Here is a 21,021-nt window from a genome sequence, read left to right as displayed (position 1 = left end):
TCTTAGCGCTAAGAGAGCTTCGAAAATCTAGGCCCAGGTGAGGTGAGGTGAAATTGGGTTTTACGTCCTACTTGAGAATATTTCGCTCATATGACGACGTGCATGCGTGTATGTGCATGTGCGGCTGCTTGTACTGGCCCAGGTGAGGTGAGGTGAAATTGGGTTTTACGTCGTACTTGAGAATATTTCGCTAATATGACGACGTGCATGCGCACCCCGAGTGGGTTCCGAGGATTGGGGTGCACCCCACCCCACCCCCAACGAAAATCTTGTATCCGCCCCTGCATGCGTGTGTATGTGTATGTGCGGCTGCTTGTACTAGACCAGACTAAGCTGGTTTTATAGTGCCAGCTCACTGAGATACCATGCCGCAGTGAAGCATGAATACCCTACTCAGACACATTATACTGACTCCGAGCCGACCAGTCCTTGTTGTACCCAATAATGCCGAGCGCCAGGCAGGGACCAACAAGTACCATATTTTAACGTCTTTTGGTATAACGCGGTCGGGGATCGAACCGCGACCTTCCGCTCTCCGGGCAGTTACTAACCACATTGTGACCTTCTGTGAGTACACCAAATACTGGCATCATCTACTTGGCGGTGTATCATGTGTATTCTTGCAGCGCCGAACTCCAATCACGGACAAGATTTGTTTGTTGTTTAATGCCGCACTCATCAATATTCCAGCTATATGGCGGCGGTCTGTAAATAATCGAGTCTGGACAAGACAATCCAGTGATTAACCGCATGAACATCGATCGACACAATTGGGATACGATGACATGTGTCAGTCAACCAAGTCAGTCAGCCTGACCACCCGATCCCGTTAGTCGCCTCTTAGGACAAGCATGGGTTGCTGAAGATCGGTTCTAACCCGGATCTTCACAGATAAGCATCAAATGGTAGTTACCACTCACACCAAGGAGAGGTATATTCTGCCAGATAGGGAACCACAGAGACACCTACACTACTACTCAGACCAAGACTGAGGGGTGACATATTTATATACAAGTTTTCCATTAGCAGGAAACAACAAAATAACACAATAAAAAAACCATTTTATTAACGATACTGATGAAATGATTCAATCAAAATGACATAAAAATCATATTCATTTACATTATTGAACAATGAAATTTCTTAGTTTCATATATGAATATAATAAAATACAAATGAACTGAGGAAAAAAGCTTCTTTTGACATATGGTTAACAAAATTAGTGGTACAATATTTTACAGTTTGAGTGGTCAAGGAGAAACCATATATACCAACTCAGGACTCGAAAACCAACTTTCATCTTAACTTCCACTCTTTGTCACACCTTTCATCTTTCACATTCTTAAAAAGATCAGTAAAAATTATGCTTTGACATTGCATAAACAAAATTTAATATTAGAAAAGCAACAATTCTGAAAGTAGTGAGTGAGTGAGTATAGTTTTACGCCGCACTCAGCAATATTCCAGCCAAATATAGCAGAGGTGTGTAAATAATCGAGTCTGGACCAGACAATCCAGTGATCAACAGCGTGAGCATCGATCTCAGCGCAATTGGGAACTGATGACATGTGTCAACCAAGTCAGCGAGCCTGACCACCCATATGAATACTGAATGGTTTGAAAGCATATCACCTTCATAACTTGACACTGATGACTTACATTCAATGCATACATATATGTTGATGATATATTGCATGATATACTGATGTATTCTCACCATTTATGCATTGGGTGATCATATTTGAATATTAAAGTCATCACTGATATCTTCTTTGAGTAGTGGGGTGGGTGGGTAGCCTAGTGGTTAAAGCGTTGGCTCGTCACGCCGACCCGGGTTCGAATCCCCACATGGGTACAATGTGTGAAGCCCATTTCTGGTGTCCCCTGCCGGATGTTGCTGGAATATTGCTAAAAGCGGCGTAAAACCAAAATCAGTCAGTCACTCTTTGAGTGGCATATTTAGAAGTTGGAGAGTCAGAGGAAGGACAAACTTTATGGATGAACCACTTCTTTATTCATGTGAATGTTCAATATAGAAGTCGTTTATCCATAAAGTTTGTCCTCTCCCATCATTTATATCATGATTCAACTTCAACGCTTTTGCCAACTTCAACGCTTCTGCCAACTTCATCGCTTCTGCCAACTACAATAAATATGATATTTAGAGAAACAAAATATATTACGCATTTTCTGTCAACTACACTTCGTTTCGATCCGTGATTAGACGCAATATATATGATTGTGAATTCTTTGAATAATGTGGACCAAAGTTATAATTATTGGTAACTGCCAGTGGTCTGTGGTCTGTGTTTGCCGCGATTAGGACCCCATCTCGGGGGATCGACTTATGCACGAAACATACCATTTTGACACTGATTTTAAGGGTCAAGTTTGGGGGTCGTCTTATCCATGGGGTCGTCTTATAGACAGTAATATACGGTACTATGGAACTCTTTGAATGACATTTAGAAGTGCCACATGTAAAATGATAGAGGGTAATTTATGGATGTGAACTTCTGTAATTTGCTGAACAAAACATTTAAGGTATATTTGTACTCCTTCTTTCACCCTGAAATGACATGTTCCAATTATCACAGAAATTGACATCCCAAAACTCCTTCCCCCGTCATCCACAACTCTCCCATTAACTGTGCCACCCTTGCCCTCCTCTGTAGAGTAACCTGCCCCAGAGCACTTGTCAAATGTCAAATCTCAAACAATAGCACATTATTCTAAATGTATTTGTATGATGATCAGTGAATTGGGTCAAATGCTGTTTTAACACTTTGTTAGAGAGCAGATATAATGTTGGATGTTCAAGGTGAGGTGAAAACCTCCATTCACTCAGTGTTGGTCTGAGAGGGCAGGAATATGGGCCATTAATGTTTAGGTTTCAAAATCCTGTTGTTTTCAAAACATTTTTACTGTTAAAGTGAGCACCAGGACATGTTTATATAAAATTAGATTAAATCGAAAAAGAATTACATCAACCTCTGTTGTGCTTTGTTTTCAGAACTCAAGGATAACATAATTTCTGTTCTTTTTCTTTTGTAAAATCTCTTGGAGCAAGTGACCTTATTCTCATGTAAGATCTTGGTGTCGTGTGGCGTAAATAAGTCTGACAACACGGAATGAATGTTTCTATATAATAGGAAACTTTTGGACACGTCAAGAGACTGGATTCACTTCACAATATGTATAGCACAACACACAATTCTGCATTTTTCAACATGCTGTTTTTCTGATATTCTCATCCTAAGGTATACAATGATAAGGCAAGGAAGTGTTTTCATTTCTCCCACATCACTTGAATGTATGCCCTCATGTTATGATAACAACACAAATATTTCACTCAAATGTAAAACAGTCTTTACCTGATAGTAAGTCGGTGAGTATGGTTTTACGTCGCTTTTAGCAACATCCAGCAACATTACGGCGGGGGAAGCCAGAAATGGGCTTCACACATTGTACTCATGTTGGGAATCAAACCCAAGCCTTAGGCGTGACAGGTGAATGCTTTGACCACAAGGCTACCCACTGCCCCCTTTACCTGATAGCCCCCAAATGGTGACACAGTTTGAAACCCAGAAATGTACAGGTTATTTTTGAAACAACATCTATCAACACTGAAACAAGCATGCAATATTCAGCATGAAAATGTTGTCAACCATGCTTTTTGTTTGTGTGTTTAACACCATACTTAGCAATATTCCAGCTATATGATGGCAGTCTGTAGATATTCAAGTGTGGATTAGACAATCCAGTGATTGACATAATGAGCATTGATCTTCACACTTGGGTATGATGACATGTCAAGGCTCGATTTAAGAGATGTTAACCTACTTGCACCAGGTGCAACCTAAGATAAAAACCTAGTTGCACCAGCTAAATTCCAGTTGCAACGTAGTGTGTTAAAACGTCAGAGGTTTTGGTGCACATAAACATATTTCCGTGATGTTGTAGCCATGAAACCATAGCAACACAGAGACACAGCTGGTTCCAGTTTACTAGAGCTGTCATAGCCAAGAGGTGTCTATAACCAGCAATGTTTTGGTGCCATAGCTATCCAAAGTTTAGAAGAAATATGAGCTGACATATTTATGCTTATAATGTTAGATTTATTGTTGATTTATTTCTCGAAACTTGACTTGCACCTGGTGCAAGTTAGACTAATAACTAGGTTGCATTTTGTAATATTGGGTTGCACCAGTGCAAGTAACAAAGCACTAAATCGAGCCCTGCATGTGTCAACCACGTCAGCCATTAGTTGCCTTTTATGACAAGAGGAAGTTGCTGTGGACCAATTCCAACTCAGATCTTCACAAGTCTGCAACAAAGCATTATGAACAATGTCATCCATATTTCTTGTACCAGGGAGTCTGACATCTGCTGCTCATCCTCGTGGCATCAACCACGTTTCCATGGACACCAGAAGCTGTCATCTGTGAACATGTTTCTCTATATTTCTCCGACTTACAAAGATTTCCCTTCCATGACCATGTCATGAGTGACAAGCCGAACATGTCTTCTTGTGTCTCTGCAAGGCTCTAGGATGTCGGTACACTTTACCACAGACACAGGAATATGTCGTGTTGCCGTGGACACTTTCCACGTGGATCTGTTTGTTCTGAGGTCGCGTGAAGGTCTTGCCACAGTGTTCGCAGACATACAGCCCTTTCTTGTTACAGTCCACAGAGAAATCATCGGGAAATAGTTGCATTGTTTTACTGAGAAAAGGTAGGACCTGCTGTGAAGACAGTATAGTTCTAGAATCTTCTCCTCTGTACATGTCATGGTAAGAGTGGTTGTTGGACCTTTGGTTCCATCGGATTCCGAAACCTGAAAGCAACAAGAGGTAGCAGTGCTTTGAACAGTTCAACAGGATACATTTTCATATTTCCTCATGCTTGAAAACGGTATAAGTATCTATACCGAAAAGTCGCTAGTGTACAATAATAATAATAATAATAATACTTTATTGCCTATAAATAAGTTGATCATCCATAAAGACCTGTCATTCCTATATTCATATTGCTATTATTTGGGGTGTCAGGGTTTGGGACTGATTGACTCTTTTACACCACAGTCAATTTTTACACACATTACTTACTGGATCAGACTTGCTTGCCCCTGGTTTTACAAAAATAAATATTTATTGGACATGTTGGATGTCATGAAAATTATGTGTTGCACAAAAAAGGGGTGTTTTGCTTTCCTTTCAGGTAAATATGGACATGTTGAACAGAATTTTACCATGACTTACAAAAGTGGGGGTCCAGGGGACCCCATCATTAAATTCTATGGGTCGTTGCTGGTAATATGAGAGTCAAGTGGACAGTGGTCAAGTGGACAGTGGTCATGAGACAGTGGTCACATGGACAGTGGTCATGTAGACAGTGGTCATGTGGATAGTGGTCATGTGGACAGTGGTCATGTGGACAGTGGTCATGTGGATAGTGGTCATGTCGACTATGGACAGTGGTCATGTGGACAGTGGTCATGTGGACAGTGGTCATGTAGACAGTGGTCATGTAGACAGTGGTCATGTGGACAGTGGTCATGGCTGATGGGTGAAATTACCGACACACAGATAACTACTCTGTAGGTACACTGTCAGCATTTTTGTGTATCTCCCCGGACACCATATTTCTGGTTTTCTGCTTCCATCCTCTACATTAGCAGTGATGGAAATATGTCAGCCTTCTTCAACTATTCTGTAGGAAAGCATGTGATAACAGTTTTAATGCATGACAACTTGCATCCAGTCGTGTGAGAGTTGTTGTAGCTGATGTATGGTCAAGACTGTATGGTGTGATAAAAAAGAGGTTTCTGACTCCTTGAGTTGAGCTATCAGATTGTTAAGGGTAGCTGTAGTGTAACTTTGCCATGGACACTAAATGGGCAAATGGCCTCAACAATGAGCAGGTGATCAGATTTGTTTCACCAAAGTCAAAAACTTTCAGGAACTTTCTTCAGGCATTCCAAATGATAGTCCATCTGCTCCTTTCTGCACAATTTGGTCTTATAAGAGTGATCTACCATTTGAAAGTAATTTGTCAAAGATGCAGGGGTTTTTTTGTCACTGGTATCTTTAAGCATTGCCATACAGCCCAACACATGCATACACACACACTGCCAGGCACAAGCACACACTGACAGACACAGGCACACACTGACAGACACAGGCACACACTGACAGACAGACACTGGCACACACAGACAGACACAGGCACACATTGACAGACACAGGCACACACTCACAGACAGGCACACACTGACAGGCACAGGCACACACTGACAGACACAGGCAGAGAGACAGACACAGACACACTGACAGACAGACACAGACACACACTGACAGACAGACACAGGCACACACTGACAGACAGACACACACTCACAGACAGACACAGGCACACACTCACAGACAGACACAGGCACACACTCACAGACAGACACACATACACAGAAAATACTATGAATGGCCTCCTCCATGTGACATGCTGCTGTTAGTAAAACAACTAACACAAACTGTAACAGACCCTTTCTGTGAGTGAGTGAGGAGGACACTCTTGAAAGTGACTGTCAACACTATTTCACCTTATTCTCTATTTCTGTACGTATTGAACTAATGGCTGTTTGTTTGTTGTTTAATGCTGACTGAGCCATTTTCCAGCTGTATGACAGCGGTCTGTGTATACTCACATCTGGACCAGGAAATCCAGTGAAAGACATCATGTGCATCAACCTTAGCAATTGGGATAGGATGACATGTGCCAACCAAGTCAGCGAGCCTGACCACCCGATCCTGTTGGTCACCTCTAACGACAAGCATGGGTTGTTGAAGACCAATTCTAGCCCGTATCTTCATGGGTACAGTGAGTGAGTGAGTGAGTGAGTGAGTGAGTGAGTGAGTGAGTGAGTGAGTGACACATTGATCCTGAGCATCCATTCATTCCTATATTTGTCAACATTTAGACAGTATTAGACAGTCTTGCCACCAGTAGACCATCTAAACTAGAACTGTAAAGCTAGGACACTTCAGACTGATTAAACTAAGCCAACTGTAGACTGCCTGGCCAGATGTAGACAGTAGGTTGCCTGTTCTTCTAACACATCCAGTTGTAGAAAACCATCTGATACAACTCTCAGAAACATTTACCTGTCAGATGAAGACTATTGTTGTACACTGTCGGATTGACTGGCAACTTGTTTGGCCACAGAGCAGTCATTCCTGTGTCTGATCAAGTTACACGGATATTTATACTGCTTCCCACAAACACAAGTGTAAGTCTTAGTTCCATGGACGGCCTCAATGTGAAACTTTTTGTTATTGGAATTTGTGAATGTTTTGCCGCAATGTTCGCACTGCCAAAGTCTTTTCAACGAAGTACTGTCACCAAGCGGCAAAGAAAGGTATTCGTCAAAATTCTTAGTAAATGAACTTCCATATATTTTCCCAAAGTCAGCGTTGATATCTGCCCCCGATATAGCCTGGATATCTGCCCCTGATAAAGTCTGGCTTGGAATCAGTCCCAAACCTGCAAGCAACAAAAACAGGTCTAGTGACTTGGAAAGTTACCTCAACTAATAATTTCTTAAAATAGAGGAGTCATTTTTCATGTTTCACAATATTACTTAGATAGACAGATACAACATGACTTAAATGTGACTTTGGCAGCAAGTTCTTTTTCAGTACACAGTCGAACCCTATTTATCCAGACATTTTGGTTACACTCGGAAATCGTCTGGATAGTGAGGCGTCCGGTTAACTGGATCAAACAAGCAAAACGTATTGATTTAAATTTATTCATGTACAGTACAATTACAATGTAGTTAATCCTAATTAATGTGTTTTCATTACTGATGAGATGTTCTCACACCTGCTAAATCCTAATTAACAACTGAAGTGACATGCGTCCCAAGTGTTTTGATGGGTAATTAATCAATTCACATCAAACGCCTGCCGAGAGAGATTAACAAAGAATTCACTTAGTCGAGCGGTAAACATACACATACACATGCATATGCGCACAGATCTATCCATCTGGATACCAGGATCATTTTTCAATGGCAATCTATGGAAATGGTTTGAAAATTCTCCGTCTGGGTCCAGAAGCGCAGGGTCCGGCTAAGCGAGTACAATTACTGAAGGTAAGTTTCGTTTCACCTAAAAATCGTCCGAGGAGTTTCCGGATATACGGGGTCCGAGTAAACGGGGTTCGACTGTATGTACTTCAACATGTATGATGTCGTGTGGATCCTTGGGCTGATAAGTTTCCAGTACCGCAAGTTTGTGATCTCAGATAACTTATTACATCATGTGTTCTGGGTTATTTTGAGTTCCTTGGTTATTATGTACAGCTGTTATATTCGATCATTTTGTGTCTCTTTGTTCCGACAGCATGGCCATAAGCATCTTAACTCACTCCGCCCTGTGTCGACATCTAAACTCACAACACCTGTGAAGATCCGGGTTAGAATTTTCTTTTCTTTTTTTGTTCATCAGCAACCTATGCTTGTAGTAACAGGTGACTAACAGGGTCACATGACCAGGCTCGCCGACTTGGTCATCGTATGATAATTGTGCAGAGCAATGCTTATGATGCGAAGCACTGGACTGTTTGGTCCAGAATCGATTATTTATTCCTGAGTGCAGCATTAAACAACAAACAACACTTATAGAACATATTCCACCTTCTTTTGTCTTCAGTACATAATGGTCAAGGAAAACATTAGAGTTGGTATTTGGTGGGATTTCAAAAAACAGAATAGGTGCCATCAGTGTAAGCACTGATTACAACCGAGATTGGTGGTGACAATATGACCTCACAGATTGTAAGATCATATCCCTTACGGATCAGCCATTGGTTTCTCACATCCAGCCTTGATTTTACTATGACATTGCTGTAGAACAACACCCCCTCACAGAAATAAACAGAAAGACTCTTCAGTAAACCAATTTCAATCACTTACTCAGTAGCTTGTGTCTAGCATCACCTAAACATAGTATCCCAAACACTTGGTAAAACCAAACCTGGAGATCCTCTCATTCTGCTCCCGATGACATCAAGGAGATAAGGTATTCAAGAAGATAATGTATTCAAGGAGATAATGTACTCAAGGAGATAATGTATCCAAGGAGATAATGTATTCAAGGAGATAATGTATCCAAGGAGATAATGTATTCAAGGAGATAATGTATCCAAGGAGATAATGTATTCAAGGAGATAATGTATCCAAGGAGATAATGATAATGTATCCAATCCAAGGAGATAATGTATTCCAAGGAGATAATGTATTCAAGGAGATAATGTATCCAAGGAGATAATGTATTCAAGGAGATAATGTATTCAAGGAGATAATGTATTCAAGGAGATAATGTATTCAAGGAGATAATGTATTCAAGGAGATAATGTATTCAAGGAGATAATGTATTCACAAAACAATACATGTCTGATAGACAGAGATTGAAAATAGTAATGATTTTCAAGATATAATCAATGAATAATATATTTCAGGGCATGCACAGGACAATTCACCGTCATCAAGATCATTGTTAACATGATAAATTCAGAATACAATGATTACTTGATTTGCATCTTTTCACACTATTCTGTTGCTCAATTCCTGCAATACATTAAAATAGGGAATACACACTTAACATTGGTCTGGAGAGTGTGTTAGAATGGATTTATACCAGTCTTAGCCATATTACAACATTGCAGAGAAACCCTTGTGGGGTCTGAAACCAAGACTTTAGTGTGACATGATTTACAACACTCCCCCAGCCCTCATTTCGACTAGTGTATTATGTAACAGGAGTGTTTATGGAGGAAACAAGCAGTCTATCCTGATTTGCACATGATATTGGACTAATGGCCGTGTCTCATCACATCCAATGGACAGGAATATGATTTTCAGTAAAAGCATTTTAAAAGTGAATCCCAACAAAGCTGGTAGTGATGTATCACCAATCAATCACAGTTAAGACCAATTAACTTGAAATCATTGTTGAAATGATGATATAAGTCCATTCCCTCCAAGGAGTGAGTGAGTATGGTTTTATGCCACTTTTAGCAATATTCCAGCAATATCACGCAGGGACCCCAGAAATGGGGAATTGAACCGGCTTCTTCGGCGTGATGAGCAAACGTTTTAATCACTAGGCTATCCCACCGTCCAAACTCCAAAGAGGAACTCAAGTCCTTATACTTACATCTTCTCAAAGAAAAGAGTTCAAAACTGATTCAGTGTTTCCTAAAGTTTCCGGCTGAATCCAGATCTCTAAGCGCTAATGTTTCCTTGCCAACTGATTCCTTTAACCACATCGTGTATACCACTAACCCGTGAAGATTCGGGTTAGAACTGGTCCTCAGCAAACCATGCTTGTCGTAAGAGGCAACTAATGGGATCGGGTGGTCAGGCTCGCTGACTTGGTTGACACATGTCATCGTATCACAAATGTGCAGATTGATTCTCATGATGTTAATCACTGGATTGTCTGGCTTAGACTTGAACATTTACAGACTCCCACCAAATAGTGAGAGTGTGAGTATGAATTAACAATATTCCAGCAATATCACAGCATTCGTCACCACTCGCCCCTTTCCGTAACCTGCAAGAAGACTCATCCCCCTCTCGATGCTTGTTATGTGCGAAAATACGACAAACCAATCAGAATGCGCGTAAATGACTGCGGTGCTTTGGTAAATATAATCCCAAGTACTTAAATCGTTTATGGCATTATGTCACTTTTTAAAAAATCATGAAAAATGTATATCGTCATATCGAAAGTACAAAGAACTTAGCAGGATTTTGTTGTCTAATGTGAAGTTTTGGATAAGAATCATGCGACTGATAGTGAGAGATTCAAATACACGCACGTGCGTTTGTTGACATAACGGCTCTCATGGGTCCAACTGAGGGTGTCTCTGACAATCTTGCGGGCTTGCTATGGAGATTGTACGTGCGCTTCGACCAATTTTAGGAAATGTAATTATATCTCGCTACAAGTTTCAAAACAATAATATTATATTTGTATGTAACTAATCAACTTTAATCTTTAACATTGGGCATATATTTCAATTCTCTGGGAATATTTTAGTCTGACCTTCTTGTAGTCATATATTTTTCAGTGAATTCAGTTAAAATTCCACTTGTGGTATGACAGCAAGGTTACACGTATGTCCAGTTTGAGAAATATTATAAAAGTCATTTTTTGAGTTTCTGCTTTGGGATTTAATGTAGTGGTTTTTTTTTACAAATTTGATTTGCATATTCAATAAAACAAATCCCATTTGTGATTATTGAATCCTTTTCAGAAATATAATTGGAAATATAAGGTGAATATCTGGTAATAATTACGTCAGAATATGTCTTTAACAAATATGTTTTTTTCTTTCTATTAGTTGTACCAAGGAGGTTTAATTCTTTAGAATAAATAGCAAAACCAAAAAACAGCAATACAACGTACATGTGCTTCGGTGATTTTTAGAAACAATGGAATCAAACAGGGATAAGGTTATCGTTCCTGTTTGAAGTAGTTCTGATGTTCATGCGCCAATATGAAATCCTTCCAGAGGGGCACGAGTCACTATTCGGCTTGTCCCGGAATAACACGAGTTGGTCACGAATGATATCACAGCTAAGACCACCAGAAATGGGCTTCACACTTTGTGAGGGGAATCAAACCCAGGCATTCAGCAATACAAGCAAACACTTCTCGCACTAGGCTACCCAACCGCGCCCCCGCCATATAGCAGGAATATTGCTGAGCGTGGCGTTAAACAACCACAGAAAGTATATCACTACTCTAAACACCTGATTATATATTGTTTCCATGCTCCATCGCTATGGCACACTTCTTCCTATGACCAAACAGCCCGCGGGGGTACTTGTACACCTTCCCACAAACACACACATATGTCTTGACATTCCCTATCCCATGGACAGCCTCCATGTGGTACTTCTTGTTGCTAGGATTGGTGAAACTCTTGCCACATTCATCGCACTGCCACTGCCGTTTCATGGAGGAAAATGTTTCTGAATTGTCAGAAAATGTAAGTCTCGGGTCAAGGGACTGTTGTCCAATGGGGTAAAACAAATGACCTTGACCTGAATGTCTGGACAAATCCTGATCTGAACTCAAGCCATGACCTGAAACCAAAACAAACACAGTGACGGAGGCTGGTCATGAGATGGGAAACTCAGAGACTTGCTGTAAGATAATAACAATTCCTCTACACACGATATAGGGGTGTGGGGTAGCCTCGTGGTTAAAGCGTTCCTTTGTCGCGCTGAAGGCCTAGGTTCGATTCCCGAAATGGGTACAATGTGTGAAGCGCATTTCTGGTGTCCCTGCCATGATATTGCTGGATTATTGCTAAAAGCGGCGTAAAACTATACTCACTCGTCACTCACTCCACTCTAAGATATCAATGCAAGAGAATTACCACTATCTGTTGTGAGCAATTCCACTGATCATAAAAGGAAAATAGCTGTGAAAATTATGTGTATGCTCCATCGAAAAATAATGACCAGGTGTTTGTGAAGAGAGCATGTTCTGCACCATAGGCAGGAAAGCTAACCTTTCCCAGGAGAATATTAATAGCAAATGCTGCTGTTATCATAATGTTGCACAGATATAACTGTGTCACGGCTTATCAATCTACTGATGGTCCGCAAGCAGCCATTGGTTTGGTGTGGTTTGTTTGTTGCTTAATGCCACACTCAGCAATATTCCAGCTATATGGCGGCGGTCTGGACCAGAAAATCCAGTGATCAACAGTATGATCATTGATCTACATAACTGGGATAAGAAGACATGTGTCAACCAAGTCAGCCTCATCCTGCAGTGTTCCAGTGGCGCTGGCCATCACATATTTCTGTATTGAAATGTCATGAAAGTGTACGAAGCGCTCGTAAAAGGTTTGGATCTGGTCCTTTCTTACAACCTGCATATACAATAGTGGGGCAACAATATACAAACTGATGATATATTAAACAATGCCATTAAATGGAACTCAGACCAAATAAAACTAGACTTTAAAGTTAAAACACTTCTGGTGATGTGTGGTATAAAAGCTTAGGTGATATTTCATCATCAGAACATAATGTCCAGTTACCTTATTTCATGTGTATAAATAATTGTCACAGATGATTCTGAAGAAACAACAACTCACACAGATTATTGTTCAAACTATCAGAACTACATTAAACTGCAGTTAATGAACCTAAGGGAAACACTCATTTCAGTTTGTTATAACTGTAATTTGTCAACTGTACACAGCATTCGAAATAATAGCCGACCAGGAGGCCCAGCGCTGGTTGTTATTGTATCGGGCCGGCAGTTTCAAATATTTGCAGGCCCTTGTGGCCTTCAGTAACTTATCTGTCTTTTTTCCCCACAGGAATCTTCACCTTAGGTTTTTTGTTTTGTTTATTAACGTTCGGGAATCATCCATGATCCATCATGTTACGATAACTTATAGTTTCACTTCCTGGTATTTCAGCGCTTTGCGTGTAGGAATGTCAACACCAGTCTTTCACAAATAAAAACGTCTCTCTGTGCCATTGGCTTCGCTAATTGATTTTGTAGAAACAGTGTGATACTGTGTACAGTTTAGTCGATTTTCTTTTTATTGGTGTGACTTTAACAAAATGGGCCTGCAGATTTCATTCAGGGCCTGTAGATTTTAAAGCCTGCAGGCGGCAGCAGGCCCTGATGGCCAACTGGCAAATTAAAGTATTGCAAACACTGACTGTACAGCAAGTGGTTAGGACAAAAAAAGGTCATTTTATCCGTCAGTTCACAAGTGTGTTTGATATAAACAAAGTTTGCTGTATTTGTTTTTGAAATTCAGTCAAAGCTCATTCAATAGGCTCTGCTGGCAAACTTATTTTCCTGCAAAATATACCTTTGGAATATTAGCCACTGTTGAAATTCGTATGGCCTGGAAGATACAAAGATCTCAAATTCCAAGTGTAACACATTCTTTACATTTTACTCATCCATAATCATGATAAAGCTAACATTTGAAATTATATTATTACGACAACCAGGTAAAATTATTTTAAAAAAGTGAATGCAATCTTTGTGACAGTAATTGTTCCCACTGACTGAGATTGACTCAATACCTATTAGTGTTGGGAATTGGTTGAAATCTCACAATTGATGATTGCTTCATTACCAACGAACAATCATCGAAAAAAATTGGTTAGTGGTATTTTTCAGATTTTCCTACCAAGGTTGTTATTGTACATATGTATAACATGATGCAACTTGCTACTTTAAAGTGATCAGTAATATATCATGAACATAAACTTTCTGTAGTCTTCAAGAAATATTCAGTCATGACTTTTCAGTTAGTGAAGTGAGTTTTCTAAGAATTAAACAAGTTTTCAGGCCCTGACAACTTCGAAGATATGTTCCATCGTCAAGTGTTTCAAACACTAAAACAGCAGTTCCAAAATCGTTTGTGTTCGATTATGAGAAAATGTGATCGATTGCTTGGACGTTTGGTCACTTCGACCAATCTTCATTTATTTCAATTAATCGGAACACCACTAATACCTATAATGCTTCATAACCAGGGATCGGCGGGGTAGCCAAGTCTTAAAGCATTGGTTCATCACGCCGAAGACCCGGTTTCGATTCCCCACATGGGTACAATGTGTGAAGCCCATTTCTGGTGTCCCCCGCCGTGACATTGCTGGAATATTGCTAAATGCAGTGTAAAACTGAACTCACTCACTCACTCATAACCAATTCTCTGTAGTTCAGACGCAATATGACAGAGCATCTGACACCTCGTGGACCTGAGACTTGAAGATGGACCTTATGCGGTACCATCATTTACTAGTGCTACAGCAAACTCACTATGAGGTGAATACAATGTTTTATTAATATATAGAAATGAATTTAAAATAACAAACATGTCATGTAATCATGTATGTTGAAACATTTCAACATTTTTTGTTAAGAAAAATATGAGGGTGAGCGAGTTATTATTTTACGTCACATTGGCAATATTTCAGCCATATCGTGACGAGCCACATTTATACATAAATCGTCAAGCAAAAAAGCATTACACTGTTGTAAATATGATAGTAGTGACCCTGAATGACTTGAATTCATGAAGTGATACAGTTTGATTCTGCGAATATGCGAGTGAATCGTAACTGGACTAAGATAAACATTAAATATTTTCAGCTATCCAGATGAATGTTATTTGGTATTTGTTCGAGGACCAGAGCAGTTTTCTAAATGCTCTTAACTTGTCCTAAAATCATATAAATATTCACTTTGTCATGTTTTTGTTCCTTTTGAGGTTAAAAACTTTCCTGACTTTCTATCACATTTAAATCTAAGATTTTTACAGTCCTCTTGTTATATACGTTGGTTAGTTGTTTAATGCCGCACTCAGCAATATTCCGGCTATATGGTGGCGGTCTATGAATAATTGAGTCTGGACCAGACAATCCAGTGATCAACAGCATGAGCATCGAGCTACGCAATTGGGATGCGATGACATGAGTCAACCAAGTCAGTGAGCCTGACCACCCGATCCCGTTAGTCGCCTCTTACGATAAACATGGGTTACTGAAGTCATTTGTGACAAACTTTAAATCATGGACCAGACAAAAAGACATGTCCATTAATCAGATTCTCAGCCAATGTTCTTCACTAGTGATGGTACAAGATCTAGGAACGAATGCCATTTTATCACATTCTTTGAAATAGATCATAAATATCAGACTTTCAACATGTTCTGGCATGCAAGAGAATCAATCTGCATTAGCAGACAGGTCTTTCAATGGACGAAGAACAAGATTCACCTAATCATGTTCCTTGGTGCAGCTCACATGTCCCAGAATTTCTGTGTCTTCTCAATGCTCTCATGTATTTGTACACCTTCCCACACTCACACGGAAACACAGCATGGTTATGTACGGACTCAAAGTGAACCTTCTTGCTTCCAGATTCGGTAAACTGCTTCCCACAAATCTCACACTGAAACTGTTTGGAATTTCTGGGTCTAGAAGTGTCAAAGGTAACTTGCTGGAAAAACAAATCTTCCCCTAAAGGAAAGAGATTTTCGGAGTGTAGAGTTTGTCCCCTTGGTGCTTGTGTTCTGCTAGCATCCAAACTCATTGTACTTTCAGTTAATGTCTGCTTTGCATAGACACAGCCATTACCTGAAAGTAACAAAAAGTCAAATCTGAGACTGAAGAAAATTAACAGAACTCATTTATTTTCATATGAATTCCTGTTTTTGCAAAACCTTTGAACTGTCTTGGTGTTACAAACCTGTAAAATTTATCGATGTTTTTTCAAAACCCTGGAATTGTCTTTGTATTTCCAGACAAAGAAACAAAACATATCAACATGAGGTTAATTACAGTACAGTACCAGTTACAGTACCAAACCTGCAGAATATAGGCAAACAAGTAGAGCTCATGACGGAAGCAACGCCAATTCACCAGATGGCCGTTACGCAATGCCTAGTGTTTGCCCAACATATTGTTGGTGGTACATACCGGGGTACTTGTTCGGTATGCTGCTCAATAACATCAAGTTTAGAAACATAATTGTGAAGTTGAATGTGAGCAAAGGCCACTAACATTTACATTTTTCACATTTAAGACACTCTCACATTCACTTGCATATTTGCATTGTATGTGTAGTGATATTATAAGTTGTATGCTTCTCGAGGGTAATACAGTCAGATGTACGCCTCTTAGTAATGTTCAGTGTTACCCACTGGTACCACAGGGTAATACGGTCTGATGTACGCCTCTTAGTAATGTTCAGTGTTACCCACTGGTACCACAGGGTAATACGGTCTGATGTATGCCTCTTTGTAATGTTCAGTGTTACCCACTGGTACCACAGGGTAATACGGTCTGATGTATGCCTCTTTGTAATGTTCAGCGTTACCCACTGGTACCACAGGGTAATACGGTCTGATGTATGCCTCTTTGTAATGTTCAGTGTTACCCGAGCCGGTAGGAAGGATGAACACATTTCGATACGTATGGTTGTGAATCTTGAGAGTCAAGAACTTATTTCTTGGTGAAAAACAAACTTATAAGAGTGTGGTGTGATGTTCTTGCTGGAAAACCATGTGAGTGAGTGAGTGAGTGAGTGAGTGAGTGAGTGAGTGAGTGAGTGAGTGAGTGAGTGAGTGAGTGAGTGAGTGAGTGAGTGAGTGAGTGAGTGAGTGAGTGAGTGAGTGAGTGAGTGAGTGAGTGAGTGAGTGAGTGAGTGAGTGAGTGAGTGAGTGAGTGAGTGAGTGAGTGAGTGAGTGAGTGTTTTCGCGGCCTTAGCAATATTCCAGCAATATCACAGCAGGAGCACCAGAAATGTGTTTCACACATTGTACCATGTAGGAAATCGTGAGTGAGTGAGTTGGGTTTTATACCACTTTTAGCAATATTCCAACAATATCATGGCGGAGTACACCAGAAATGGGCTTCAGAAAACCAACAGAGTACAAATGAGTATGTCAGGTTGGTTAAACATACTTTTGAAGTGTATTCCAGTTGGTAGTGTCTCTCCTTACAGTGGGCCCTCAACCACAGGTGTGGTGCTGAAAAACCCCTAGAAACATAACCAGGGAGTGAGTGAGTGAGTATGATGTTACGCCACTTTTACTAAGGTTCCAGCAATATCACGACGGGGACATCAGAAATGGACTTCACACACTATACCCATGTGAGGCAATGATCCAGTGTCTTTGAGCCTAATGGTTAAAGCGTTGGCTTGTCACACCGAAGACCCGGGTTCGAATCCCCACATGGGTACAATGTGTTAAGCCCATTTCTGGTGTCCCCTGCCGTGATGTTGCTGGAATATTGCTAAAAGCGGCGTAAAACAAACTCAGTCAGTCAGTTCAGTGTCTTTGTCATTTCCAGCAAATGTTTTAACATCTAGGCTAGCCCATTACTCCCTACATACTCAGGTTGAACCAGGAATTGAACCCAAATCTTCCAGCATGCGCAAAGGATGCATCTCTGATTGGCAACTGTCGGACCCACACCCCATCAGTGTACAAGTCCTGCATAAAGTTCTTCAACCTCTTTTTGAGACCCGGCAAACGTGTCTCTTTCACTAAAGACCCTGGACACATAATATCAAGTGAAAAATATAAAATGATTAATACACAATATTTATTGATTTCCTTTGACGAAAATGTTCAACAAGATGCAAATACACACATTCAATGATCTATATCATTTCTTCACACCTTGCAAGTACACAATATGCCTTCCTGAATATGTCAAAAGTCTTCATGAATATGATGAATAAGGTGAGCACAGTTCCTGTGTGTGAACAGTCTGACACACACATGACCCCTACATGATAGAATTATGCATCAATCATTCTCCCTCTACATGTAATATTAAAACCAACGTTTAACTAAAAGTCTTCATGAATATGATGAATAAGGGGAGCACAGTTCCTGTGTGTGAACAGTCTGACACACACATGACCCCTACATGATAGAATTATGCATCAATCATTCTCCCTCTAATTCTACATGAAATATTTAAACCAACGTTTAACTAAACTTGTACATTGCACAGCTAGCTGACAGTTCTAGTCTGGTCAGAAATACGCTTTTCATTTATTGTGTCCATGGTTAATTTTCTTCAGTCTAACACTGACTTATCTACCTATAACACGCTCTTCTTGTGTGATTGATGTAAATTATTATTTTGCTAATCAATCCAAAAGTGCATGGAGCAATAAGCAGGAGCCAAAAGTGATTATTTATCATTTCTGATTGATCCACAAAATGAAACAGGTGTCGCTTTAGATATGCCTCTGTGCAGTACAAATCCATAACAGATGTCATCCATAACAGTGAGTGAGTGAGTGGAGTGAAGAGTATGTCAGTTATATCATGGCTTGTCAGTTATATCATGGCTTGTCAGTTATATCATGGCTTGTCAGTTATATCATGGCTTGTCAGCTTGATGTAGGAGGAAAGCCCTAAATGATGTAGGTCTGAGACACTTATAACTTTGTTGAAATCCATGAGACATGGTGCTGACAAGCCCAGAAAAATGATCGGAGTGAACTGGGATTTGAATCCACAATCACAGGTTCCTGGCACTCCCAAGGGACACAACTCTGCGAAGCAATCTACAGCGCTTCTGACAACAAGGCCAAAATTGACCTCAATATGACGGATCTCCTCCTTTCAGATATGTGATGAGTTTAGTTTTTTATGCCCCTTTTAGCAGGGGACTCCAGAAATCACGACAGTGGACACAAGAAATGAGCTTCACACATTGTACCCATGTGGGGAATCAGATCCGGGTCTTTGGCATGATGGGCAAACACTTCAACCACTAAGCTACACCATGCCCCTCCTTCAGATATGAAAGTCAGTGGCCCCTGTCTGTTGAAGCTGCATTTTATTGGCCATGAGATGTATTGGACAGTCTTTGATGTGTCTGAACAAGCCTGGCTGGTACTTATACACTTTTCCACACACACATGAAAATGTTTTATTTTCATGAACAGATTCAGTATGATATTTCCGAGCTGTCGGTGTGGCAAACGATTTGCCGCAAATTGAACAAGGAAACTTATTCTCAAAGCTAGCAGCATCAGTCTGGACTCTTTGCAAGATCACGGAGGCATCAGCATCGAAAAACAACGGCATGTCAGGTAGTGTTTGCCTGAAGGAGTCATTGAATGGCTTAATGTTTCTATGGTTTGGATCTATGAACCCTCTCCCTGCCTCCCTCGGGTTACTTTCAGGCTGAGAGATGGCCTTGCCGGCATGCACACTCTCCGAAGTGCAACCTGAAAGTAACAAAAAGGACTTTTGGTCTTCGACAGGCATTCATAGGTTGGATGATTTAAACTGCTTCACTGGGTTATGGAGTTGGTTAATAGTATTGTGAGTGGAAGTCTACAGGTAGGAGCTGTACTGGGCAATATTTGAGATATACCTGACGTTACTTGAGCTGTAGCTGACAATACCTGGACTGCAGGTGTGAATATTTGAGCGGGGCAATATTTGAGATATACCTGACGATATTTGAGCTGTAGCTGACAATACCTGAACTGCAGGTGTGAATATTTGAGCTATGGTTCACAATACCTGATCTGCAGGTGTGAATATTTGAGCTATGGTTGACAATACCTGGACTGCAGGTGTAAATATTTGAGCTGTAGCTGACAATACCTGAACTACAGGTGTAAATATTTGAGCTGTAGCTGACAATACCTGAACTGCAGGTGTAAATATTTGAGCTGTAGTTGACAATACGGTAACGTAACACTGAGCTGTAGGCGTGAATATTTGAACTACAGCTGTCAATACCTGGGCTGCACTTCACAAAGCGATCAGAGCGCTACGACTATCGTATCTCCTAAATAGTTAAGACAGTCGTAGGGCCAAGATCGCGTTGTGAAACAGGGCCCAGAACTACAGGTTTGAATAACTGAGCAGCTGTTGACAATACACATACCTGAACGGCAGGTGGGAATATTTTAACAACATTTGGCACATCATATGAACTGCTGTTGAGCTCTTTGCAATATCTCCACGGCAGCTGACAGTAACTGAGCCACAGGGGGGCTACATCTGGCAACAGTGTGCTACTACTGGCAATACTTACTCGACCTGTGAAGATCTGGGTTGGAATTGATCTTCAGCAACCCATGCTTGTCGTAAAAGGCGACTAATGGGATCGGGTGGTCAGGCCCGCTGAACTGGTTGACACATGTCATCGTATACAACTTGCGTAGATTGATGCTCATGCTATTGATCACTGGACTGTTTGATAGACTAGATTATTATAGCCTGTCACCATATAGCTAGAGTATTAAATTCTGAGTGCAGCATTAAACAACAAACCAACCAAACCTACAGTTGCTGTAGTTAGTAACATAGTAGCTGCAATGACAGTGTATTGACATCTGTAGTTAGTAACATAGTAGCTGCAATGACAGTGTATTGACATCTGTAGTTAGTAACATAATAGCTGCAATGACAG

At 40.5% G+C, this 21,021-nt stretch overlaps 1 protein-coding gene across 7 annotated transcripts in view; it reads right to left on the bottom strand.

Annotated features, from left to right (window-relative positions):
- Nucleotides 1-4,260: 4,260 nt before the first annotated feature.
- Nucleotides 4,261-21,021, bottom strand: part of LOC124259944 (transcription factor SFP1-like) — a 41,029-nt gene continuing 24,268 nt past the window's right edge. The window contains exons 2-4 of one of the 7 annotated variants that reach the window (XR_006893973.1): nucleotides 11,824-12,159; nucleotides 7,163-7,541; nucleotides 4,261-4,839 (exon numbers count right to left, since the gene is read on the bottom strand). Coding sequence is in view for 5 of the 7 variants with exons in the window: in XM_046694170.1 (XP_046550126.1) it covers nucleotides 19,386-19,822 (437 nt within the window). In the remaining 2 variants the exon portion in view is untranslated. Of the gene's footprint in view, nucleotides 4,840-5,263; nucleotides 5,329-7,162; nucleotides 7,542-11,823; nucleotides 12,160-15,547; nucleotides 16,201-18,721; nucleotides 19,823-21,021 lie in introns of those variants that run through there. The other 6 variants (XR_006893975.1, XM_046694209.1, XM_046694177.1 and 3 more) reach the window with 6 other exon arrangements.

Source organism: Haliotis rubra, unplaced genomic scaffold, assembly GCF_003918875.1.
Source record: "Haliotis rubra isolate DU_JTF1 unplaced genomic scaffold, ASM391887v1 Scf1185, whole genome shotgun sequence".
In the NCBI taxonomy this organism is placed as follows: domain Eukaryota; kingdom Metazoa; phylum Mollusca; class Gastropoda; order Lepetellida; family Haliotidae; genus Haliotis; species Haliotis rubra.
This window is presented reverse-complemented; position numbering and strand designations above follow the sequence as displayed.